Source organism: Odontesthes bonariensis, chromosome 14, assembly GCF_027942865.1.
Source record: "Odontesthes bonariensis isolate fOdoBon6 chromosome 14, fOdoBon6.hap1, whole genome shotgun sequence".
Classification (NCBI taxonomy): domain Eukaryota; kingdom Metazoa; phylum Chordata; class Actinopteri; order Atheriniformes; family Atherinopsidae; genus Odontesthes; species Odontesthes bonariensis.
The window spans coordinates 10,601,964-10,628,027 of record NC_134519.1 but is presented as its reverse complement, the minus strand read 5'-3'; the positions used below and the strand labels follow the sequence as shown (position 1 = coordinate 10,628,027).

The 26,064-nt window shown below is 40.2% G+C and overlaps 1 protein-coding gene across 2 annotated transcripts in view; it reads right to left on the bottom strand.

The window, feature by feature from the left end:
- Positions 1 to 1,892: 1,892 nt before the first annotated feature.
- The window catches only part of kirrel1b (kirre like nephrin family adhesion molecule 1b), a 90,269-nt gene continuing 66,097 nt past the window's right edge, over positions 1,893 to 26,064 (bottom strand). Inside the window, exons 5-15 of one of the 2 annotated variants that reach the window (XM_075482804.1) lie at positions 25,024 to 25,174; positions 23,871 to 23,976; positions 23,082 to 23,230; positions 22,655 to 22,782; positions 22,039 to 22,165; positions 18,173 to 18,273; positions 15,572 to 15,788; positions 12,791 to 12,898; positions 9,888 to 10,015; positions 9,078 to 9,188; positions 1,893 to 6,607 (exon numbers count right to left, since the gene is read on the bottom strand). In XM_075482804.1, coding sequence (XP_075338919.1) covers positions 5,969 to 6,607; positions 9,078 to 9,188; positions 9,888 to 10,015; positions 12,791 to 12,898; positions 15,572 to 15,788; positions 18,173 to 18,273; positions 22,039 to 22,165; positions 22,655 to 22,782; positions 23,082 to 23,230; positions 23,871 to 23,976; positions 25,024 to 25,174 — 1,965 coding nt within the window. In that variant the 3' untranslated portion in view covers positions 1,893 to 5,968. The remainder of the gene's footprint in view (positions 6,608 to 9,077; positions 9,189 to 9,887; positions 10,016 to 12,790; positions 12,899 to 15,571; positions 15,789 to 18,172; positions 18,274 to 22,038; positions 22,166 to 22,654; positions 22,783 to 23,081; positions 23,231 to 23,870; positions 23,977 to 25,023; positions 25,175 to 26,064) is intronic. The other variant, XM_075482805.1, reaches the window with a different exon arrangement.

The following is a 26,064-nucleotide window of genomic DNA, read 5'->3' as shown; positions in this document are numbered from 1 at the left end:
ATTACCCTGAATGCTGATAAAGCATCCAGCCTCACTTTTTTTCCCCATAGCTCCACAAAATGTAGTGAGGCCAGTTAATGAAATTGCCCTCCTCCTCGACCTTGGAAGTACTGCTGCGTTGGGCTCCTACTTTTGCTGGCAAACTAACCTTGGCTGACATTAGAGCAGTCCAGCAGCTTTTACGTGTGTTTTTGAAAGGCAGAGAAGATTGTCTATATATGACCACTGCTTTTTTTTTTTAAACTCTGAACATTTGGCTACTGAGCATAATTAATTTTCCTTCTTTCTTAAGTCAATATTCAAATCTGACGTTGACTTTTGTTCTGTTATAGTCATGACAACTTAAGAAAAGCTCATTTTTTTATAGGTCTGGCTTTTGTCAAACCTTGAATTTCTCAATAATGATTAAAACTACCATTTAGGCTAAATAAGCAATGCAAGAATATGCATTAATGTATTAACACTAAACCTTATACCAGTTGATTCCTTATTAAAAAATAGATTTGACATCATGAAAATGTTAAGGATTGTTACTTTAACACATACTTAAAGAGAAGAGGGTGATTATATTTTCATAGAAAAGATAATTGAACTATTAAATATAAAAGTTGTAAAGGGAATCGAATTTCCAACCAGTTCAGGTTTTAAGTAGCTGTGGTCAGGAGTCATCTCCATCATACCAGCAGGCGACAGCATGACTGGCCGAAAACATGAAATCATCAGTCAAACCCCAGTTTCTGCAGCCCACTGGTCCCACAATACATCTAAAGGCATGAAAACTCACACTTGGGTTACATGCTGCCCACACACACATGCATCTTCATAGATGGACACATAAAGCACATGTTCATGTACAGACGCATACATTCAAACACACACACAAGCATAAACACAGTAAACATAAACAGCTGCTGCATTTGTTTGTCTGCTCAGTTCTCCTCTTTTTTTCCTCACTTTTTTTTTTTTCGCACAGTCTTCTGGCACTCAACGAAAACTCCAACAAGTAAAAATGGACATCAAGCCACTTCAGTCAGTCACTCTTGGCTGGGGACGGCACAACACAGCACAGCACAGCATGGAACAGAGCAGTTAGCTCTGGGTCTGGCCTGGTTCTAGCCTGGGATGGCCTAGTTGAGACAGGATTTTGGCTATTTGTGGCCTGGCGGAGCAGTCGTTTTGGCCACAGATGTTCACAACTCTTCTCTGTTTTTAACATTAATAAGATTAGAACCATCTTATCTGATGCACAAAAAAATCAAATCAAATACTGTTTTTATAAGCTGAAACACGTACTGTTGATCACATTTGTTTTTTCCAATGCGGATGTTGCACCACAAACTATCACAAATAAGAATAAAAATACTGATTTTCATAGAATAAAAGAGATAAAGAAATAAATAAACTGCAGATGGATGTCATAAGGTCATGAAAATATATATTCTATAAGAAGGACACCCAGAAATGTGTTCAACCTAGATAGATATTCCTACCCAATATGCGATTGAAGAAAATATGGAACTAAGCAACAAGAGAAAGGAGTGCAGTGGCAGTATGATTTTTTTTCATGAAAACAGGTTTAACCTCAGAATCTGGAAGCTGGCAGGTGGCTTTTAATATGACACACTGGAAAGACTAGAGTATAAAGAGTATCAGCACACACTGCAGTGAGAGGTACACATGGAAAAGAGGGGAAAAGACACGAAATTACAACCTGGTGAAATAAAACAAATTCCACATTCCCTTCCAATTTTTTCCAATGCTGAACCAAACCTAAACCTTTAGTATTTTTGGCATCTGTGGTGTCTTTTACACACACACACATATATATGTATATATATATATATATATATATATATATATATATATATATATATATATATATATACGGCCTCACTGTCAACATACTGTAAACAGAGGTAATGACTAAGTACCTGGATGGCCTGGCCATGCATTAGCTGGCCTCAGTACCTCCTCTGTATCAAATCTACTCATTCTTCACAAAGTCATAATGACATATCAAGTCAAATGCAAAAAACTGCACAGCTACAACTCTGTAAAAAGGTTGTAAAGAGGTAATAGTATGCAATACCATGGCTGTGATAACCATATAAATTTAAAATGCTGCTCCATCTGCCATTCTACCCCTACAGAAATGGTTTATATAGTGACCTTGGAGCTACAAGGTTTCATCTGATATATTAAACAGTGTGGCTGTGGTTTCCTTCTTCAGTGTTTGTATAAAATAAAGGCAATAAATACATTTTTACAGCCCCTTCACACACAATTACCATAATACACCATGAAGGGTTGATAGGATGGCGGATAAGAATAAACACTCAATGGTTACCTGTGGTGGAGCTGATACCCTTTGCAGAGTGGGCTCTTATTTAAAGCGTAATCATTTTTAACTGCTAGAAAATGTGAAATAAAGATACAAGTGGGTGACTCCTTATTGCTTTCAATGCTTCTTAACTTTTCCGTCCTGTAAAAGATGCAGTATGTGAACTTCAGAAAATCCATTAAACAACTGTAAAAAAAAAAAAAAAAACTAAACAAAAAAAGATGGATTAGCCACATGGAACCTTAGAACTGGAAGGTCAGTATATTTCAAAAATTGGTGCTACTGCTGCAGAGTCTAATGGAAGAGTGACTGTCACCATAAAAGGTGAAGCTTTGAGTTAGTATGATGATGAGAGCAATCCAATCGTATCTCATTAAGCTCAGTGTGCAAACATAAATGATTCCAAGCCGGGGAAACTTTATGCAGACATGCCATCCACTTTTTATGGATTATAAATGACAAAAACAACAAAGGTTTAAATGCAGCATCATCAACCTGAAGGTGTTAGAGCAGAACTTGGTGACCTGAACAAAAATAACTTATCATCATATTTGCTGAAACACGAGACACACAATCTGTGAAAGGGGCTGGTTCCTCTGGCTTCCATTAATATGTCTAATGTTCCATCAAGAACCATCCAGAGTCTCTCGTTGGTGTTATATTTGCGCTTTTTCTTTGCTGTTAGGGGGTGTAACACAATCTTTGCCCTGTACATGTACAACAATACACATTGTAGTCATGCTTAAAAAGCCACAAAGACACCACCAGAAGCCACCAAAAATATCAAGAGAGAAGGAACAGTGAATCTTACACCGGTGTTAATAAATTTGAATGTTATAATCTTTCTGTAATGAGATTAGTGTGAAATCAGACATTTTTAGCACTGAAATCTATATGTTACAGTGCCATGTATCGAAAGCTAGCAGAGAACACTTTGATAGTTTGGAGTTTGAAGACTTGCATCAGATTTGCTGAAACTGACCAAACATCTTTATGTGAAAAGAAACTTATTGTGACCTCCTGCGTCTGAGCCCCTTAAATCAATTTTAAGGCCAAGAATGTATAAAATAAATCGTCCATCCATTTTCTATACCCGCTGAATCCGTCGGTCGGGTCGCGGGGCGGCTGGAGCCTATCCCAGCGGTTATAATCATAATATACATAAAAACAAATAAGAAGTGCATCATGTAAATGTTTACACACTTCTCTAGTGTGGATTTAATCAGTGCCAAGTCTACAGTTTTCAGGGTTACCAGCTTGTGTATGTGTTTAGTCGTTTTCACACATGAACACCAGAGGTTATCAGGAGAAGCGCTGACAATTTGGTATGAACATTTATCCCAGCTGCTGTTCACATAAGCACATCACAGCAGGAGGCTTTTTGCTGTGGATTCTCTCTCCTGACTGGAAATGTGAGGAAGTGCGTGTGAGGGAAGCAGCAGTTTTTTTTACAACATGTTCAGAATAACAGATGAGGCTTTTTTTCCGCGATATAAATACCGCATGTACAGTATTTGTACAAATACCCAATAGAGGGGTAGGCAGAAGAAAGGCCAAACTCTCACCAGCACACACACGCTCATCGGCACAGTGGCAGCAAACGCTTCGTAATAGTTGCTGAAAGGCTTGCGGATGTTTCAGAGATGGAGGCTGGGTGTGGAAAATCTCCCTAATAAGCCCAGAGCGAATGTTGCAGACATTTGCATTCTCACATGTCACTGCTCTGCAACATCTTTACAACCTTTCAGGACTCCAGTGTGTGTGGGAGAATGGTTTATGACACCGTAATCCGCAGCTCAGGGCTTTGAAAGCCGAGCTGAAGCACAGCAGAGAGGTAGCGGGAGGGACCTTTATTTTTTGTCCACCTACTTTTCCAGGTCACCAAGTTCTGCTTTAAAGGCCAACCATACACACCAGTAGCTGACATAACATGACCGAAAAACTTTGGACATAAAACACCACCAAATTTCTGTTGCAGAGAGGAAACCAGCATACTTACACGTACTCTGTAAAAGTACAAAGTACCACATGAGCTAGATAGAACTCTCTGTACCTCAATTTGATATGTTAGATACATTTGAACCTTCTTACAAAGTTTACAGCTCAAAGCGAGCTGCTTGCTCTCCATCAATTATTTTGAATGTCGTCATCAACATCTGAAAAAGGCAGTCCAATCACAAGACTGGAAGTCAAAGAAAGAGTTTCACGCCAAACAAATACATCCATCAGAGAATAGCTCCGGCTGGATTCATATCATTTTGAGGTGAAACTCTTTGAGTTTTCTAACTTACGTCTACAACGTCCACATTAAAAACACCTTCCCTCTCTTTTTAAAGGAACCTCGACCGTTTCCAACAACGATCACATTGCCACATATATATTAAAAAGTGAGTGTCACCCAAAATGCTGAACCTTTGGTCCACAACTCCTTAGAAAAATATTATAAAATGCTTCAGAATGCCATTTTTTTCCATATGTTTCCATATAAATATGGGGGAAAAAAACCTACTCTACTGTGCAAGTGAGAGAAACAAATACTTTTTTTGACACTTGAAGGTAGGGGAGGTATCTTTTTGTACAAATTGCAGAGAGTCGAGAAAGAACGAAAAAGCACTCCCACCACACCTTGTTTCACAAACACTGTTGATAGCAGTGACTTTGAGTGAAATACTTAGTATAGAAATGCATGAGGATGATAAAAATGTGACATGGCGAGGTGTAGGAGCACAGAGACGCTTGCTACTGCTCCTTTCTTCTTACTGTAGATGTACAAAATGTCGTCGTCCAGAGCACCTCATTGTCCACGCTTTAAAAAAGAAGACACAAGTTTTTGTGTTGGCACGTAAGCACTGGCACTGTGGTCACTCACGGAACCACCTTCAGAAGCTTTGTCCCACTTAAATCAAGGTAGATCTTGATAGAAACGGCCACTGGGCAAGTTTTAGTGAGGACAGGGGATCGAAAAGTGCCACTTATATTCGTAGTCCAAGCTGCCCCGCTGCTGCAAGTTTTTAAAGATTTGTAAGTTTGTGTGTGTGTGTGTGTGTGTATGTTTTGCAATATGTCAGTGAGAAAATGCTAAACGAGAGGTTTGCTGTATGTCACTGTACTGCATCTCAGTGTGTAGTTTTATACAAGATTTATAACTTAAAATGTCCAAATCTCCATTTGCGCCTATTTACAGAGATGGGGTTGAAGGACCATGTGATGCAAGAATGATGTTCCAAGAGCAATATGTGGACAGCACCTCCTAAACCGCCTCCTCTTCATGTTTTCAAAGTGCTCTTCTTCTTTTTCTTCTTTTTCTCTCTTGATTGTGGCTCTCGCTTTTGCTTTCGTCGGAGGGTCAACACTGCAGACAGGAAGCCGGAGCAAATGTGTACAAAAGTCGCTTTGTATGTGTTGCGTGTATTGCTTCTAACTGTGTCTTATTCAATACTTCTACCTGCCAGGCGTTGTTATGGTGTTTTATTGATTCCTAAAATCGATCAAATTCCATGCAGTGGTCACTACGGAAACAGAAAAATGGATTCTTGAAGCTTTATGCATTTAAGGGGCGGGATTTTACAGGATGGGAAGTGTAAGTGTCTTTACGTGTGATAGGTCCAAGAGAGAATATATCCATTTTCACACATGAGTCTGCATCCGTTGGGTGTGTCTGTGGGAATAGTCAGAGGGTGGAGACGAGTATGAGAAGCGAGTGGAGGTTCCATACTTTCCCAACCCTGTTTCAGGACTTTGTTGTCCCGGCCCTGCCCCTGGTCCTGGCCCTGGCCCCGGCCCTGGCCCGGTCCCTTGTCCTGTTGGATACATCTCATAGGCTGGCCCTTCCTCTATGGGTGGAGCAAAGCCCATGCGGTAGCTGGCGTACTGGGAGGGATATCCGTAGTTGTCATATGGCAGTTGGGTCGTGCTGTCCAGCAGGCCGCAGTCTCCAGCAGAGTAATCTCCAGGTGACTGGAGAGCTGGATTGGGAGGTGCTTGCTGGCTCTGTCCTGCCCTGGAGAAGGTGTTGAACTGGGCATAGGTGGCATGGGACATCCGGGAGGGTGGGCGGGGGTCATAGCAGCCTGCCCTTGAGCCTGGCACAGTGCTGGGGGGAACTGCACCACTGGTGGCAGCTGCGGGTCCACTGGCGGTGGCACCAGCCGGTCCACTGTTTGAGTTTGGAGAGCGAAATTCTCCCTGATAGTGGACGACGCGGGACTGCGGGCGCGCCTCATCGTGGGTGGTGGCTCGGACGTTGTAGTAGCCATTGGTTGGATCCTGTGATCAGAAAGAAAGATATTATAATAAAGTGTGTTTCTTTATGATTTGTTCCATTAGGGCTGACTTGAATTAAAGTCAGCAGTTTGATTAAAGTTTGAGTTGACAAAGCCAATCATTTAAAAACACAAGGAGCAATAGGGTGTTACCCTACCAGAAGTAAAATATATGACAGTAATTAAGCACATATGCTTTATAAGTTCTAGGTAACATTTTAAATAAGTCAAATTAACATGTTTTTTAAATAATCCGGACAAACATAAAGAAAAGTTCAATCAGAATCATCAGAAACTTGGTTCATATTGTATATTGTTGCACCACATGGTGATTTGCTTGGTGATGGTGGTGGCGTGCTGTGTCCCATGCTATGAACAAAAAATGCAATGCTGTATGAATGATGCAATACAGTATGTTCATGACCAAGAAAGCTGTCCTGCGACAGCTTAATTTTTCTATGATAAACCTGAAAAACTGGAGGATCCTGTAGTCCAAAGCAGGTTCAAAATGCACACCATGTTTTGACAACTTGGCTTCATTAATCCTAACAGTAAAGATTAGGCTAAATTGTGTAACTAAAAAATCAACATCAGCATGGTAAATCAAGCCAGTCTTACTCACTTTAGATAAGTGCGTGTTTGTATAAAAGAGCCAGTGCTGACACCAAGTAACCAATCGCAAACACGGATCTGGAGTCATATTTTTCTCAAACTATAATTCTAAACCAATATGTGGAATTATTGACATAATCCAGGCTAAAATCAACAGTTACTGCACTCAAGGCTAGCAAAAAAAGTATAAAAAATATCATATGTTGTGTAAATATGATTGTTAATGGAGTTATCACTGCTCCATTAATGAAATACAAACAGATCTAACTGAAACTATGTAAATAAGACTGATGACTGAGACTTTTTAGCTGGAATCCAGTTGGTTTTGAACATTGCAAGGGACAAGTAAAGAATGTCTTTAATTTAAATTTCAATTCGATTCAGTATAGATCAGTTCAGTTAGTTTATATATATATTCATATATGTATATATGTATATATATAGAGAGAGAGTTTACACAGTATATCGTAAATCATAAATAATTATTTGCAAACAACTACAGAACAATTTAAATTCACTGGATGAAAAGGTTATTGCCAGTCCAGTGATTTTTATTAGCAAAGTTCTTTTTCTCTTTTTTTCCTGCACATCTAATAGGGTCAATAAATACAAGATTGAGTCTCGTTTTAGACAGGCACTTTCCCAACAACATCTAATATAGACTTTAGGTACACAACAGAGTAAGAAGACTCTCACAGTTTTGAGGTACCGAGGTTTAAGAGAATTAACTGGTCAGTGGGTGTTGACACTGAAAATTTGAAGCTGGCTCCACAGCAGAGACTTACCTGGAATAAATCTTAAACCAGGAATAAAAACATCACGGCAGGCTCATTATAAACATATTTGATGGTACTGAAATCATCTATGTGGGCATGGGCGGCGGGTAATGAAGGCTAGGGCAGGCTGTGCCTTCCCAAATGTTATGCTGGGAATTTAACAAATTATATATAATATATGTGTGCAAGTTATATAGGCTATTATATTGTGTGTGGGAGTTGTCGCTGCAGCCCAGTGATGACAATCAGGTCAGGTGGTAATACAATAATGTTGTCACCGACCTGGCCCAGGGTGATATGGGTAATGGGCTGGCATTGTAAACATCCAGCTTTTCGAACCGCGCTATTTTGGAAAAAGCATAAATGCCTTAATTTGAAAGCTTAATTTGCTCTGGGTCAGGTCTATATAGCCTATTAAATGAGTGATGAGTGGCTGTGGCTCGCCGTGGCCTTGTGGGTGGGATGTATGTAATGTAATGTATGTGCTTGTGTTGTGGAAAAAAGAAAAAAGATTTAAAAAAAAAATCCTTAAATGCTAGACAGACAGTCAGGACACTTGTTAGTCTTGGAAATTAATTCCACACTAAAACTTCATGTCCTCCTTTTTTATTTCAAAACAGAATCCTTGTGTTGTTGTTATTAATTGTGCTAAATAACTAATTTTTGCGGCATTTATGGTTAAAAAAAACATTGATTTCGGAACCTTGCCAAATGTCGGGCTCACCCGCCGCCCATGCATGTGGATAATAAGTAGTAGAATAAGTAGTTATGCAGTTACAAGTGGGATGGCACTTAGCTCCAGCACTTTGCATTGAAATGCAAGGTTATGACTTTTCCAAGAGAAATGTTTCCTTCAGAGATGACCTTATAATACAAAGAAGCTGCAGATATGAGAAAATGATTCCGTTCAAATACAACTGAAGTGCTGTGTTGAAGGGAAAAGAAGGCCTAACAGGAACAGAGCCATAAACATGATCACAAAGCTCATGCTCCATGCACGATATAATGTCAAGATGCTGCATATAAGTGTTTTCTGTCAAACTTTGATCGTCAGCATGCCACAACATCTTTGTCGAGTCATCTCACCTTGAGCTCATACTCCTCCCGCGTGTCGCTCTCGCTTCTGATGTCCTGCTTCAGGTCCATGTCGTCTTTGAACGGCTGAGTGGAGGGAGAGAGGGAAACAGAGGGCAGAAACTAAACCATCAAACAACGAAACACACACACGGAAAGAGGGAGGGTGAAGAAAGGAAAGGAGAAGGAAGAAAGGGAGGGAAGAGGAAAAGAAAGTTTCAGCTTTTTCATCCCAAGAGACTGAAAGATGAGAAACGGTTTGCCGCCGGTTAAACGGTTCTGCGTCGAGCTTTAAAACCTTGTCAAAGGCGCGTCGACGATAAGATTCTCCAGGACTTCTGGGGCTTTTCTAAAAGGAGCACAACGTTAAAATGGGTGTGCATTTTTGTTTGAATGTGTCCCTGTGTTTGTGTTGCTTATTTCTCCTTGGCAGCTCTCATGGGTGCAAAAATCTGCGTGCACTTAGAGGATAAGGACCACTGTGTGCGCACTATTTGTGTGTGTGTTTTGTATTATTGTGCATCTCCTCAGTGCTGTTTCTGTGTATGAATATAAATTATTTTGTCTGTTTTTGTTTCTTTTCATCCATATCTGAAGACTCAGTAATGATTTTGGCTCGACTGTGTGTGTGCGCTGCCAGTCTTCATGTTTTGTGTGTGTGTGTTTCTGAATGTTCTGCTGTGTGAGGGTGCACTTTTAAGCGTGTGTGCGTGCCTCTCGTGCCATGTCGCCCTTAGTGTCGGTGTAGCTGTACATTTAAGGCCATTGACCCATACGCCTCCTCTCCGCAGCCTCCGGTGACTCAGATGGGAGTCTACTTACGGAGTACATGGCCTTGACCATCCTGGTTGCCGTGGAGACATTGGCCGCCTCCTCCTCCAGGCTGTGGGTCTCTTTGTTGACAGTTTCTACCTTTATGTCTGGTTTACCGAGGGTAACGCCACGGCGACCTGAAAGACAATATTTTGAATCAAAGTTAGAATAGATTCTTGATTTTATTGCCAGTCTGGACAGAAAAGCGGCAAAACTACTGTAAGCCACAGTATATTTTAGATGTTTTTTTATCTGTCTGATCCATTATTTTCCTTGTTTTTGTCTCTGTTGATCATGGTGCATTACGCAATTTGGTCTGCTCGTTGCCTCAATAAGAAGAAAAAGGTAGCAATTTCAACCCTGAGGACATCAGTATCCATGATGATGAAACAAGATGTCAGAAAACTTCACAATCCATTAATTTCTTTATTATGGTCAGCTGTGGTTGAAAACGATGGGAGGGATTCAGCTGATCTTCCTGCTGTAAATCTCAGGAGAGTTTTGGTTGTCATTGTCATTTTTCAACTGATATTTACACTGATTTTTGGTAACTAGTTAAGTTTGTTCATTTTCACTACAGTGATTTATACATCTGTCACATTTGTTCAGTCGTTCAGTTCAGTCTGTGCGCTGAAGTTAGCAACATTAATCAAATTCATCTCGAACGTTTTTGCACTGCAGCAAAAAGGAGGCTTTAATAAGAAAAATCTAATATATGTTGGTGAACTTTAAAATGCTTCTATTCATCCTTTCTGAATGCATTTTTAAAACAAAAGGATCTACTTCCACACATGAACTGCTTTAATTTAAAACTAACTACTAAAAAATCTAAGACTGTAAATCCTTAAGAATAATTAGAACACTTTACATAATTAAATGGGACACAGAAATACATGTTTTTTTTTAACTTAATAGTTAATTCTACAATAAGATTTACAGCAACATTTCTTAAATAATTTTTCCTTACAAATTCTCAAATGCTAAATGTCATATACATGAAATTTAAAGTGACAGTTACCACAGTTTATTGTAGCGAACAAAAAGGTTAAAACAATGTGACGGCTCTGTAAGGAAGTAGGGCTGTAGCGATACACTAATCTCACGATACGATACACGATATTCAGCCAACGAAACGATTCGATACGATTCGATGCACTTACATCATTTTTTGGGGGAAAAAAAGGGACAGTGTGATTTGACATGAATCGTCGCTGATTGGACTGGTGGTCCGACCTTTGAACCGGAAGGACAACACGGCCAGACACACAGAAACAAACGAACATGTCACAAACGTGAGAGCTGTGCATTTTATACAACGTTTTTATGAACTCATTTATCACTGTTTTGTATAATGTGACCCCCTGACATTGTATTGTATTACCTTAATGTTCTGTGTTTTCACACGTTCTGTGTAACGTCTGACTTTTCAATAAAGTTTGCTTTAAAAAAAAAACCCAAAAAACCCCAATTTTATTTTAAAAATATCGATACTCGCAGCTGAAAAATCGATACTTTATCAGAAAACGAAATATTGATATATATCGCAGTATCGATAAAATAGCTCAGCCCTATAAGGAACCCCTAACTGGAAAATCTCAAACAGGTGATATCTTCCCTCAGGTTTTAGATATTTTGATCAATGGAAATAATGCAGATATTGTCATCGTCTCTGGCGACCTACTTGTACCCCGCTTAGCTGTTATATGCGTTACAAACTTATGTATCGCATGCAACTGTATGGAAAATGTTAATGCTACAGCAGCAGTGATGTTTCCATCCTGTTAAAAGAGTGAAAAAAAGGCTAAACATCATTACTAATCTGATGTATTTTGTATGTAATTATTCTCTTTTTTGTATGCTCATATATTTTAATCTTCTTTTTCGAGATCACTTCTTATTTCTAATAATTGGTGGCATTAGTTTATTAGAAGTAGTCTGTATTTTTTTTAATGTTAACTATACAGTATCGAGCTCCAGTGGTGAGGTTCACCTGTTGAGGCTGAAAAAAGATGCATTTGCTCTTATGGGAGGGTTTGCTGGGACAAGACCTCACATCTACAAAAACGTAGCTTTTAGCGCACTAAAAAAGAATCTTTCTGTGTCTCGCACTGTCTTGTCATCCTGCCATGCTAAGCTTTGTGTGTCCTCAGTACTGAGCAGTTGGTATTTGTCAACATGAACCACGCTCTTCCACAGCCAGAAATCTTAAAAGAAAAGATTTCAGTCAGTGAAGTCTTGAGATGCTTCGTCGACAACAAACGGGAGACTGTTTATCTGGAGAGACAGCTATGCTTGTTTGAGTTTCTATTTCCAAACGGTATCTTTTTTGTAGTGGTGTTTATCAGCTCTGAACCAGAGAATATACTTTTATCCCCAGAAAATCCCTCCGGGGACTCTGCCAGTCACCTTCACTGTCTTTCTCCATTCTTTCTTTGCGGCTCAAAATTAGGCAACTAAAAGACACCAAATGGTTTTGGATCTCTGGTTTGTGGAAGCGTGGTTTCTTTTCATAAATACTAATTGGATTGCTGTAGGCTATAGAAAACAACACATATAGGAATTCATAATCTAAATATTATTCACTTTTAAATGCTTTTGCTGTCAGATCTGTTATTTGTGCTCCTACTTTATCTCGTCGCATATAAATAAAAAAAAAAAATGCATACAAGTCAATGTCAGAAGAAGGAAAATGGAAATATACAGTGGGCGATTTAAGGTACTTTGCCACGTTATATGAATATTCATTAATCTCATTTAAATAAAATGCTCTCTGGCTGGCATATGTCACTTTCTTTGTGTAGAGGCAAAATGACAGATGAGGGAGGGCGGCTGAAAGTAAGACTGAAAGACACATGGAGTAAGTGTGCATGCCCTCACACAAACACATAAAAAAAAAACCTGTGTGCACTCACTGCCTTTGCGTTGGCGGTAGAGGAAGAAGGCGAGCGCCAGCAGGAGCATAAGCAGCAGAATGGAGGAGCCCACCGTACCAACGGCGATAATTCCCACTGGAACAATATCTGAAACAAACACAAGCAGAGAAAGGGTCGGGGTTGAGGGACAGCTGCTGCCTCATCTCATTGTTACAGAAACTTGCGTCGTTTAAGAGTAAATCCTCCTTGTGTTCTTGCTTAATGCTCAATCTCTGAGGGCTGCTTATGCTGATAAGGCGTGCTAGTCAGACACGGGATGAAAATGCTTTCAGCGTGGACGAATCCAAACTCCGAGCTCATCTTTCGAAGATGTTTTAGTTGATTTTCTAAAGCCGGTGGAATCTGAGAGCTGAGAGAATAAGAGTGAGATGAGACTGACGGAGCATGGAGAAACCATTTTCTCAATGTAATGTGAAACTCTAAGATCTCATAATGAAACAATCATCTGGAACGCACTAACAACACTCTCCTCCAGCTGAGGCCGCTGCTTAATAACTTTGCTCAAGGGCGCTTCAGTTTGAAAAAAAAAGTGGAGGAGGATATTAAAATGCCCGTCTGGAATTTTCATCATAAACTAACTCCTTTAGTATTGATTAGGAGTTTAACGCAAAAAAACCCAAAGCTTTATGGCAGCTGTGTGGGTGCGACGTGTTCAGATTTGATCAACAGTGACCAAATGACCCACTAACTCTCATATAAGATCTCATTCTCTCAGCCCGTGACATCACGTTTTCCGGCTGAGCCCCGCCTACAGTCCCCAAACCAATAAAGTAATGCAGAAATCTCTCAAGTGATGTCACTGGAAATATTCTAACCTTGACAAAAAAACACATTACTCAACTCTTTAGGGCATTTTAGCAGCAGATTCTGTTCTCATCCGACACTTTTAATTCATTGAACGAACCACCAACACATTCACGGACAAGGAAATAAAACTTTAGGACCCATCTATCTGTTCATAGTGAATGACACAGTTCTGAAACAGGAGGATGTCACCATTTCTGATCTGTTGAGCTGTTAAATTGCTTTTTGGTAAACATTTTCTGCAACATTAACACCCAATGCTTCCGAGTACATTTCCATCTGACTCTAAATCAGCAGAAGATCATGAAAACGCTGTGAACAGTACAAATTTGTTCTGGTATTAGTGTACAAGTACAGCATTAAATTAAAAGAAAAGAATAAACGGGGATCTCCTCATGAAAACACTGCAAATAAAACATGTACAATGTTCACAAACATTACAATATGTACAAATAAAACATGTGCTGAGCCATAATTTAACGACCACTGTCCTGATATTGGGAAGGTTCTCCTAATGCGCTTTGAACGGTTGCCATCACGACCCATCAGACTGGTATCTGGGAATCAGGAGACTGGGTGAACACTCCAGCCTTTGTCATTTTTTCTGAACCCTTCTCAAGCAACTTTTGTGGGCCCCACTACTGTCCTGCTGAGGAGGCTGCTTGTATCGGGGGGGGGGGAGTGCTATTGACCCACATTGACTGTGACTGGTCTGCGAAAATGTTTATGTTGGTGGCAAGTGCCAATGTAACATTCATTTGAATACCAGATTGAAGGTTATTTAATCAGAAAATAGCAGTGTTAGAGGATGAGCAGTGCTACTTACTTTAATGTTGGGGCTGAATGCTGTCCTTTTCTGTCCTTTTTATCTTTAAAAATATTTTTTTAGAATATTTACATTGTTGGTAAGTCCTTACCGACAGTCTTATAACTCAATCAGGGTGTTTTGTGTGTGTGTGTGTGTGTGTGTGTGTGTGTGTGTGTGTGTGTGTCTAACACCGCCTTAGGAACATTTTACATGTCATTTTTCTGCTTTATCTTTTGCATTTCATCTTAGGCCATAACGTGACATGTGAAGTGACCCGCTTTAGTGTAAATATTTATGACAGGTTGTCATTTCTCAAGACCACAACAGAAAAAAAGAAAAACACCCATGATGATAGCATGTGACATGGCTTGGCATTTTATTCGGATGTTTTGTCACAACACCAGACTGTACTTTTATATTTTTCAAGGCACATTTCTGTCACCAGTTCCACTCAAACATTTCTGTTGGCACCTTTAAGCTTTGTTGAGCATCAGGAAGTACAGTAGCACTAAGTCTGTGCATATTAGGTTATATTAGACAAATGCTTTTTTAGGTAAGCATTCATCAAACAAACCAGTTTTGGTTTTCAGGATGCTTCAGAAGTCCACAAGGTGTAGATGGATGATGATTGATCCCCTGCAGACTACACATCTATAAAGCTCTGAATGGTCCAGGACCAGAATACATCAGTGACCTCCTGACCCAGTATGAACCTTCCAGACCCCTCAGGTCATCTGGATCCGGTCTTCTATCAGTTCCCAGAGTCAGAACCAGACATGGAGGAGCTGCATTCAGCTTCTATGCTCCACATGTCTGGAACAAACTCCCAGAAAGTCTCAGATCAGCTGAAACAGTCAGTGTATTTAAGACACACCTATTTTCAGCTGCTTTTGAATAAAGCTCCAAATCTGAAGCTTGAGTTTCAAAATGTAATCATATTTTAACTCCTGATTTTATCTGATTCTATCTATTGTTCTTATTTCTTTCTTTTTTGTTTAAAATTTAAATCATGCTTTTTATTTCTACTGTTTTAATGTATCTGTAAAGCACTTTGAATCGCCTTGTTGTTGAATCGTGCTGTACAAATAAACTTGCCTTGCCTATGTAAGGACTGAAGCTCACGTGTTCCCCCTCTGTTTCCACCATACCTGTCTCCTCCAGTGTGATGATCATGGTTCCAGGTCCGAAGGAGTTCCAGGCAGTGCAGTTGTATGGTGAGTGGAAGTCGGACTCCATCACGTTGTTGATGGTTAGGGTGGAGAGGACAGCCCCGCCCTGTGACGGAGGCTTACTCTGCTCCACGGTGTACCTCTCCATCAGGGTGCCTTTCTCCTTCTCCCACACATTCTCCTTCCAAGCCCAAACCTGTTGAAGCAAAGCAGGTGATCTTCAATCTAAGATTAAAACTTGCCACATGCATACCAGGAAACAAGAGGTTTCCACATCATTTCTTAACACAGCTCCTTCAAGCAGAGAGGAGATCCGTATTGATGAGAGAAAAACACCGACTCCAATATGTTTAATTTGTTTGACTTTAATCTAAACTCCACTCTTTACTGCTTCAATCCTCCAATTTAACCTCAGTGATCAATAATGCTGATTTAACATTAGGCTATCTTAATAGTTTTAATCACAACAGACACATGCGATCACGAGCAAACATTTAGCAAACAGATGGGGTAGTGTTAAGAAAGGTAAAGAGACACTAAAGCGAGTCTGGGCAAGAAACGCGTTTCAAGCAAAACAAATGATATTCTCACACCTCGTGCAGAATCTGGCTAATTAAAATATGTGCGGAAAACTTTTCAAGCTGGAGAAGAAAGAAATTCCTCATAAATAAATGAGAATACATACACAGTGCAGCAAGTGTACATGAGTGTTAAAAACTCAAGCAGGTTTTGGCACTTAAAATCTGCTGAGGGGGAATTTTGAGGGTATTAAAAATGGAGCAAGGTGACATGAAATATACATACAACCATATTTTGGGCTGATCTATCTTTTAACGTGTCTTGAGAAAAACTTTAAATGTTAGCAGGACTCAGTCATTTTAAAAAAAAGGCCCCAATTCTTCCACTTTTTGTCTCTGACAGTCTTGCAACGATAATAATAATAATGTGTATTTTTCTGTCTCCACAGTCTGCCTCTTACATTGTCCTTATTTCTTATAATAATCATGTTGCACGGCGTCTGTGTGTATTTCTTTCTCTCTCCCAGTCTCTCATTGCCTCATTGCACAAACGAACACACGCATACACAAAGCATCATATTCCATATTTTATAAGTCCCAATGTCTGTGCATTAAGCCTAGACTATAATGTCGTATCACATTATACGCTCTGAGCTCTCTGCCAGTGCAACGGGAGGCTGAGGCACTCTAAAAGCTCTGATTTCTGTCATGTTGGCACTGCACAATTGGATAATTGACACTGAAAGGTACAAAATTTTACTCTCCCTCCATTTCTCTCCCCCTCATTTCAATCTATTGCTCCTCCACACTCATTCTCACTCATTCTAGCCTTCAAAACTCAAATGGCATTAATGGATTTATGCCTATTCTCTCTTTTTGGCCTCTTTGCCTTGCATTGTAGATCATTCAGCTATTCCCTTCTTTCTAAGATTTTCCATCACACACAATATCACTAGCAGTGTAAACTATATAACATTCACCTTATATGAAATTGTTGTTTTATCAAGTATTGCTGTCAGTAACGAGCAGAAATGTACTAAGTGCTCACACTGCTGATGTTAAGGATGATTCAGCAGGCCATTCAGTCACAGCTTTCTTGTAAGAAAATGTGCGTGAAAGTCCTCCATTTTAGCCTTTTAACAGTGAAAATCATTCATCTTCCCCAAGCCACACCTGAGCTAAAAGAAACACCTTTTAACGAGCAGCACTGGAGCTGAGTGGTGTCCTGCACCAGAATTAAAGAGCCAGTATTACTGTCATATCATTTAGTTATTTTTAGGGGTCTACCAGAAATGAAATTAGATGCTTTAATGGAGCCTCTTCTGTCTGAAAACATTTATTTTAGCTCTTTAAGCCTCCCTTCTGGAGGCTCTTTGATTGGTCGGCTGATCGGCCAAAAATGTCAGAGTTCAATGCAGCTGCATATTGTCCGTTTACGGTGTGTCAAATGATTATACTCCAAGTTCATTTTTATGAGTTACAAAGATTTTTAATGCACTTTAAACTACAAGAAGTCATTTTTATTTTTCAAAATATAATTATAAGATCATAATAACTGCCTGCCTAAATGCCTAAAGGTGTATTTAAAAAAAAAAAAGGCTCAAACCTCTTGGCTTTGATCTTATGCAAAGATTTATCACAGATGATAACATTTCGATTTAAGTGTACTTTGCTTATAAGATTTAATGCACTCAAGTTAAGTTATTCACATGTGAAAACGTTAAGCTCACTGATTGTTTGGATCTTACCTGCTGCACTTACATCAGCATCTCACAGGATCATGTTGGATATCTCTTTGATTTCAACTAAACACAACAGCAGCTGTTTTTAATGACTCATACCTTCCACTACAGATGAGGAACAGATTGTTCTCACATATTCGTGACACGCTCGGGGAACAATGCCCGCTCTGCCTCTCCTCTAGTTGGAGTGACACAAGCTGAAGAAAAACGTATTTTCCACATGGACAGGGAGCTGTGCTCAAGATTCCTTCTGAGGGAGATGCAATCTGAAAAGGTCAAGCAACTCTGAGGGAGATTACAACTTCCAGAGATGGACTTACAATCTTATCAGGTGGGGGGGTGCTGGCAATGTAACACTTGATCTCTCCTCTCTCCCCTCTGACAGCGTACTGAACTGGATCACTGGAGATGATGGGGGGGCCTGAGAGGGAGACAGGACAAGGCAGAGAAAGGCTTATTACAATAAATCCAAAGGTTAAAAAGTATTTATGAATAAAACACTTGCTCCAGAGACGTAAACATATTACAGTTTCTTCAGAATGCATCTGTGATTTTTAATTTTAACGGTATAAATGTTTCATTGTACCTTTGAATACGGTGCAGCATAAATTCATGTCGAAAAAGAAAGTACAAAATTGATTCAAATATTTTAAACACGTCAATAGCCTCAGATTAACAACAACACATAATGTATTACAGTATGTCAGAATTTATTTCACAAAAACTAAGCCAACATGCAGAGGCCCTAAAACCAAGTCCATCCTTACAGCTTCCATAAGAACTGGGAGTCAGGTGCTGGGAATCAAGAACAACTGATACATTACAAACACAGGTTAGCATGTTAAATGTTAAAGTTCATGACAGAACAATTAGAAAAAGACTGAACAAGTATGGCTTGTTTGGAAGGGCTGCAGGAGAAAGCCTCTTCTCTCTAAAAAGAACATGGCAGCACAGCTTAGGTTTGCAAAGCTGCATCTGAACAAACCACAAGACTTCTGGAACAATGTCCTTTGGACAGACCAGACCAAAGTGGAGATGTTTGCTCATAATGCACAGCAGCACGTTTGGAGGAAACCAAACACAGCATATCAGCACAAACACCTCATACCAGCTTTCAAGCACGGTGGTGGAGGGCTGATGATCTGGGCTGGTTCTGCAGCCACAGGACCTGGGCACCTTGCAGCCATTGAGCCCACCATGAACTCCTCTGGATACCAAAGTGTTCTAGAGTCAGATGTGAGGCCGTCTGTCCAACAGCTGAAGCTGGGCTGAAACTGGCTCATCAACAGGACAAAGATCCCAAACACAGCAGCAGATCTACAACATAATGTCTGAAAAATGAAAGAATCAAGGTGTTGCAATGGTCCAGTCAGAGTCCAGACCTCAACCAGACTGAGATGCTGTGGTGGGACCTTCAGAGAGCTGTGCAGAAACCAATGCTGCAAACCTCAATGAGGCAATTTTGTGATGATGCGTGGGCCAAATTTCCTCCGCATCAATGTGAGAAACTTACAACTTCAGACATAATCATTGGGTGCAATTTCACATATCTAAGACCTATTTTCTATCAAATTCTGATGACCCTAGAATAGATTATTTGAAATCACTTACCAGCATACCAGCATTTATTTCCAAAAGACAGAAAGATCTACTTTTGCATTTGATTTGTACACATATTTACAAAAATATCCCTGAAAAGCAACATATTACCTTAATGCCACTACTTTGTAAAGCGATAAGTTAACCGATAACATTCTCAAATTCAGCAACACCTTTAAAGAAACTGGTACACCATTTCCACTTTATCGCCGCAACACATCAAATCAGTGTGGCGCTGGCAGCGCATAAGTATTCCCTGAAACAGGCTTGCTCAGCGAGTCAATTACTGCTTCTCACATCAGTATTTCCTCAGGGTTTACACATCCCTTTACATTTAGCCATCTGTGCTAACATGAGGGTCATCATCAATCCAGCAACCCACTGCTGCCATTGTGTTGAAGCTTTGTTAATCTAATGTGAAGGTATCTGTTTAACAGTAACTGCTGTTTTAAGATGATAAATTACACTCTTTTATTGTTAGTGTTTTACCGACAGCATTGACTATTAATTTACATGCAAGGGATTGTTAACAATAGGCAAAATATGTTGAAAGAACATATGAAAGTTATCCTTTTTGAAGTCTTTCCTTGGTATAATGAGGGCCTGAAATATCTGATGCAGATGTTGATGATAAAAAGAAATAAATTAGCAGTTTGAGGGAAGACTGAGTAATCTGCTGTTGTTCACAGGCACGCATTAAGCAAAGTCACTGAAAACCTGCTTACAGCAATACTGTCGCTCTCCATCACAGTGAATGAAAGAGTGTTAACACAGCAAAAAGTGTGACTGTAGTCTCCCATTTTGCGATGGTTGGATAAAAGTTACATGGATGTAACTCCTCTGCTGTGAAAAATATAATTAAAGGATGACCTGATCTGATCGAGCAAACATGAGAGCAGTACTGCAGCTGTGATACCAGCAGGGGAAATCTGATGCTGAACTATAGATTCAGAGCCAAAAGTATCCATGGCAGGCCAGTGTTTAACCAAGAGTCAAATGATGTTTCAATCCAGCAAAAGCTGTCATATACTGTTAGCTGTGTTGAGCCAGCTGATGTTATTCACAATGACTTTGCTCTGCTAAAGTATAAATAGACCCACTAAGATGATGCATCATGTTTTGTAGCCAGTCTTTAATATGGATTTAATGGTACAAATGCTGTGATTTCCCTGTGTTGCATAAAGTATTGCTCCGTTTGTGAAAGAGTGCCCAAATGGCCAAGCTTTCAGTATTCAATTTGCAAAGACATGCCAATAAATTTAGCTGTTTCCCTCTTTGGTTTCACCGGGTAGTTTGTCATTTGGTATAGATTTAAGGAGAAATCGTGAGCTCCATTTTTCATCATAGCACACTTAGTAAATCTGGTTTGATTGATTCAGTGTTTGCTCGTTTCTCTGGAAGAATACGGTCTTAAATAACTGAAACTGAAATATTGTCATTTAATCTGTTGAGGGTAGAGAAATTAGCTGATTAGTTAGTCCGGGTCAGGCTCGAGCTGGAAAGATTCACGCCAGGTTGACAGAAATCAGGCCGTGCTCGACTGTAATCTGAATGTTCAATGGCTTCAGCTGTCAGGTGCCGTTTTCACGAATGAACTCTGGAGAATGTCCAGAGAATCAGGTGCAGACTCTGTCCATAGTTTTCAGTTTACTTATGCAGTGAAAAGAGGGAGAATCTCTGGGTCAGATGAGTTCTCACTTCTGGAAATATTCAACTAGGACGTCTGAGTGGAGCTCACAAGAGGCGAGATATGATGGGAAATGTGTACTCCTGAAATCACAGTGTTTTATTTACCATCTATTAAACAGAGTTAATGAGACTGTACTTATCTGTGATAACTGTTTATCTATTGATATCAATACTACATGTATTTGGATGTAACTGCCATGTGAGGCACTCCAAGTGATAAAATATGGTTAAGCACAGAAACCTTGTACCCCGAGTCGATGCATTTTTATTAATCCATCCATATTCACAATACAAGGCTAAATTAAGCCATCAAGCTGTGGGGATGATTTTCTGGCCCTCTCCTTATGTTATGGATGAAAAAGACAAGGTGTTTACTGGGAAAACCACCAATTTGATGATCAAATTAACCCTGTATTTTTTGCATTGTTTGTTATCAAGTGGTTGTTGCTCTAAAACTGAGTAAATCAGTTTGTCAGAAGTCCTTCTTGCTGATGACGTTTGTACGTAAACAGTCCTCAAAAAGGTGAAAAGCAGAAAGTGTTAAACAGTTTGAACTTCAATGATGGTCCAAAGTGTCGTAAAACTGAATATATATTTGCAACAACATCGGCTGAAAAAGACGAACTTGGGAGCAAAGCATTAAAAAGCAGCAGCGGTTATCGGCACGCACATCGTCACTTGCTGTTAATTCTCTCCGTCTGTTCATTCTAACTCAGACATTTACAGACTTAACTCAGAGGCCAGGTAAATACATAAAAAAAAGCCTGCTTCAATGGTTATCAATCAAACAAACAAATATTATGGAGATCCATGTGGTTTCATTATTTATCTTTCCAGTTTGACACAGATTCTGTTTTTTTTTCTGCTGATATTAGCACTGTTATGGATATGAACTGACCGTTGACAGTGAGCGTAACCTCCGTCTCTCCCACTCCGATCCGCGGCACGATGGCCTTGCAGACATACTGGCCTGCATCAGCCTGGCTCACTGACTTCAAATGCAGCTGGTTGTTGTTGCTGAGCACCTGGACATAACATGCAGGACACATTAACAAACAGGCAAAAGGTATGCAAAAAGATCAAGACAAGAGGGTTTGTGATGTGAAGATCAGACATGCAGGAGAGATGGTGGAAGAGATGGTGCAAAGGGGGGTGGAGGAAGGGAGAGCAATATTTCATTTATAAAACATGTTGATTTACTCAGCAGGCTCCATTAGTTTTCTCCTCAAGCCTTTCTTAACCGGTTAGGCATGAATTAAAGATTGAAGAGTCTCACCACTAATCGTCAGCTTTACAACTGAGCAAACATTTATGAAGTCAGGCTATTGAATATACAGCATGTTTGGTTATACTTTATGGATGTAATCGCTTCCATAAGGTTTTTTTTGTTGCCTGTATAAGTTCTTAAAAATAGGCTTGACCTTTTATTGAAATAAACACTTTAATCAGACGTGAATACGTGTTGTCCCACTGAAGTAGAAATGTCAGAGCTGGCTTTGAGGGTTTGTTCTCACCATGCTGGAGCCCTTTTTGGTCCAGGTGAGCGTGAGAGGTGGGTTTCCAGACCACTTGCAGTTCAGAGTGACGTCAGAGTCCACATCCACTGTAACAGGCCTGGGCTCCACCACTAGAATTGGGCCAACTGAAAGATAGTAAGAGGAATAAAAGATACAAGATGTGCTTAACTGCTAATTATTCTTTAATTCATCATGATATAACAGACTTGAAGTTTCTTCTCTCCTGTTTTGATTATTCATATTACTCAATTTAATTTAAGTGTCTCGTGAAATACTTTTGAATCAATGTTTTTTTTCAGCTGGTACCATAAATCCAGCACTGTTTGTAGTAACAACATAAATGCAATGCGCTTCCTTGGACAAAAAAAGACTACTTGACGACAAACGGCCCCACTCGGCTCAGGAGCGTTAGTATTCTACTCACAGTGCACGTCCACAAGGATGCTGACGTTTGTGTTTCCCACAGCGTTGAACACCTGACAGGACACGGGCTCGGTGAAGAAAGAGTGATCTGCTGTAGTGACAAACACACTTTCTCTGGCTCCCTCCAGCAACACGCCACCTTTAGCCCACCTGACAGAGAAAAACACAACGCCATTTAACACCGTTTGAAAGCACTGTAAATCTTTGTTTCATCTGCCTGTCAGCAGGAGAAAAGAAAAGCTGTTCGTGTGATGATTCAAATCAGATTTCCACTATCAAACAAAGAATCTCTTCATGTTATCGATAAATCACATTTTCGGTGCCTTGATCCCCTTTAATTTCTGTCATCCATACACTGTCTTGCCAGATATCTAGCTAAAAATCATGTCACCATATGGCACATCCTTTATTCGATTACTTTTTAATGCACAGTTGATAGGTTTAGCGCCTAAGTACCTGGCAGTACTCCCTCTGATGGAGTCTCAAACTTTAGATTAAAACCAGCATTTTTTGCAGCTTCGGTACTTCGGAGCTGTCTCTTACAACAAAAGTCAGCGTTTAGCTGCACAAATGTTCAATAACTTTCCCCAATTCTGTTCTCTTTAGCGAAAATTACACTTCAGGAGCAGCTCCAGAGTCTGGATACAAGCAGATTGGAGGAGATGAAAGAAAAACCACTAGCATTGATCATCTGATCAAAGTCCTAATGTTGCACTGCAGGACCTGCATCAAAGCCTTCCTCGCAACTTGATCTGCTCCTGGAGTCATATATGCAGATGTAGGTTCAAACCTGTAGCCCATGATAGGGGGGTTGGCAGTGGCCTGGCAGGTGAAGGTGACTCGCTCCCCCTCCAGGACAGAGCGAGGCTCGATGGACAGGGTCACCGTGGGAGGGTCTGCGTGGGGAGAGACACTACTGAATCACAAGACTCACAAGGGCATTTCAACAATATTTCGCAATAAGTACATGCTTGTTGGGTCCTCAGATAAACAGCCAATGACCAGCTTGTTGTCATGTTAAGAGGTTAAACTCAGTCACGACATCCTGCAGTTATATCTTACAGCTTTGCTGACAATATAAGGCTTTGTACCTAAAAAAAAACCTTTTACCTCAAATATTTTTGCTTAATATGAAGATAAAGGGTTCAAACCAGCTAACTGAAACTTACTCTTTACTTAGCCTTTCACTTTTATCGCTAATTCATCAATATCTAACTGGTATTTACAAATAGCTTTTTTTGCATTCTTCTTCAAATATTTCATTCAACAGTGCATTTTCACTTATTTTCTAAGACCTGCACTTGACAGAAAAATCCCTCTAAAACGTTTGAAACTCAGTGTCATCAAATACAAATCTGCCCCTGTAAATAAAACTATAGCCATTTAACATTTCTAAGTAGCCTTCTGAATACCCTAAAACTGCCCAATAATTTAGGTGAGCATTTCAAATCTGGTCCATCGTCTCTCAAGTGGTTGTAACCCGATTCTCTATCTTGTGGTTTCATTTTCCAGTGGAAATAAAAAAAAGATGAAAAAGACAAAATAAAGATGGAACTCTGGGTTGCGTTGACAGAGAGTAATCCTATAGTTATTCTCCCAGTAACAACCAGCTACGCTTGGCTGGAAAAACACATCAGTCTCCTTGACTGAGTGTTCAAGTGGCTTCCTTGTGAGCAGTCAGTCATTACTTTTTCAGTTGCACAACACAAAAAGTTCATGTTTTCCTCCATGTTGAGGAGAATGAACTTGCTTACAAGTCCCATTTTGACATTATTTGGGGAAAAAAAGACGTTATTCTCTCCGAAAGCTGTTCTGATAAGCACTGGGAAACAGACGAAAGCTACAAACATTGTAAATGTGTCTGCATAAAATCAGGTTGGCTCAGGTCATCTGAGCTTCACCCATGAACCTTAGCAGTGTCACAGAGGAGGACAGTAACGTACGGTGGATGTTAAGATTGACAGTGGCCTGCTTCCCCATCGGCACCGCCGGGTTGCTGGCCACACAGGTGAAATTGCTGCCGCTGTCTGTGTCGACTGGAGCGATGGGAAGGTAGCTCCTGGTCGTCACTCTCTTCCTGTCTGGCAGCACTTCCTGCTCGACAAAGAGGAAAAGGACAGCAAGAATAAGTGGTACGAGGTGGATGGGATGAGCGGAATTTAGGGACGTGACCCGTGAAAAAGGAGCGAGGTGGAGATGAAAGAATGAACAGACAAACAGAACAACAAAGGATGGGGGTGACTAACTGAGCCACGAGGAGTTCTAAATATATATATAAAGTGACACTCTGTGGGACAGAAAAGAGAGAAACAGAAGAAAAGTTGATGGATGAGCCATTAATGAAAGTAATCCTTTGTTGTGGTAGCTAAAAAGTAGCTACAATTCCTCTCCAGCCCAGCATGAACCCTGTTTCCTTGACGTAAGGAGTCGGGGGGGCTTGTACATGCAGCTACTAAATCTGTCAAGAAAGTGTGCACAACTTGATAAAAATGTGTGGTCAGTAACAGTAACATAACAGCAGTATGTATAATGTAAGAGCGTGTGTTTATGTGTGTGTGTGATGGGCATAAACCTGGCTACGAGAGATGTAAAAACATCTGTCTGAGTGTGTGAGTCAGTGTTTGCTGTGCATACTTAAGCATGAGTGTGTTTATGTGTGTGTGTGTGTGTGTGCTCACAGATGTAACTGTGGGATCCTGTGGAGTCTGAATGTTGGAGAAAGAGTGCAACATATACACGTACACACACGTACATGCAGCACGTACATCTCCTGCCTGTATGTGCGTGTGTGTCAGTGAGGGAAAGAAGATCTTTTGGGTTAATAAATCATGTGTTGGATCTTTGTGTCTTTGAAGTTGTGTGTAGGGTAACTGGTGTCTGGGAGACTCAAAGCAAGCACCAAGTACAACTTATTGAAGAGGGAGGGCCTTTATACACACACACCCCATGGAGACGCAAAGTTATTGTTGAAGAAGTCAGCGCGC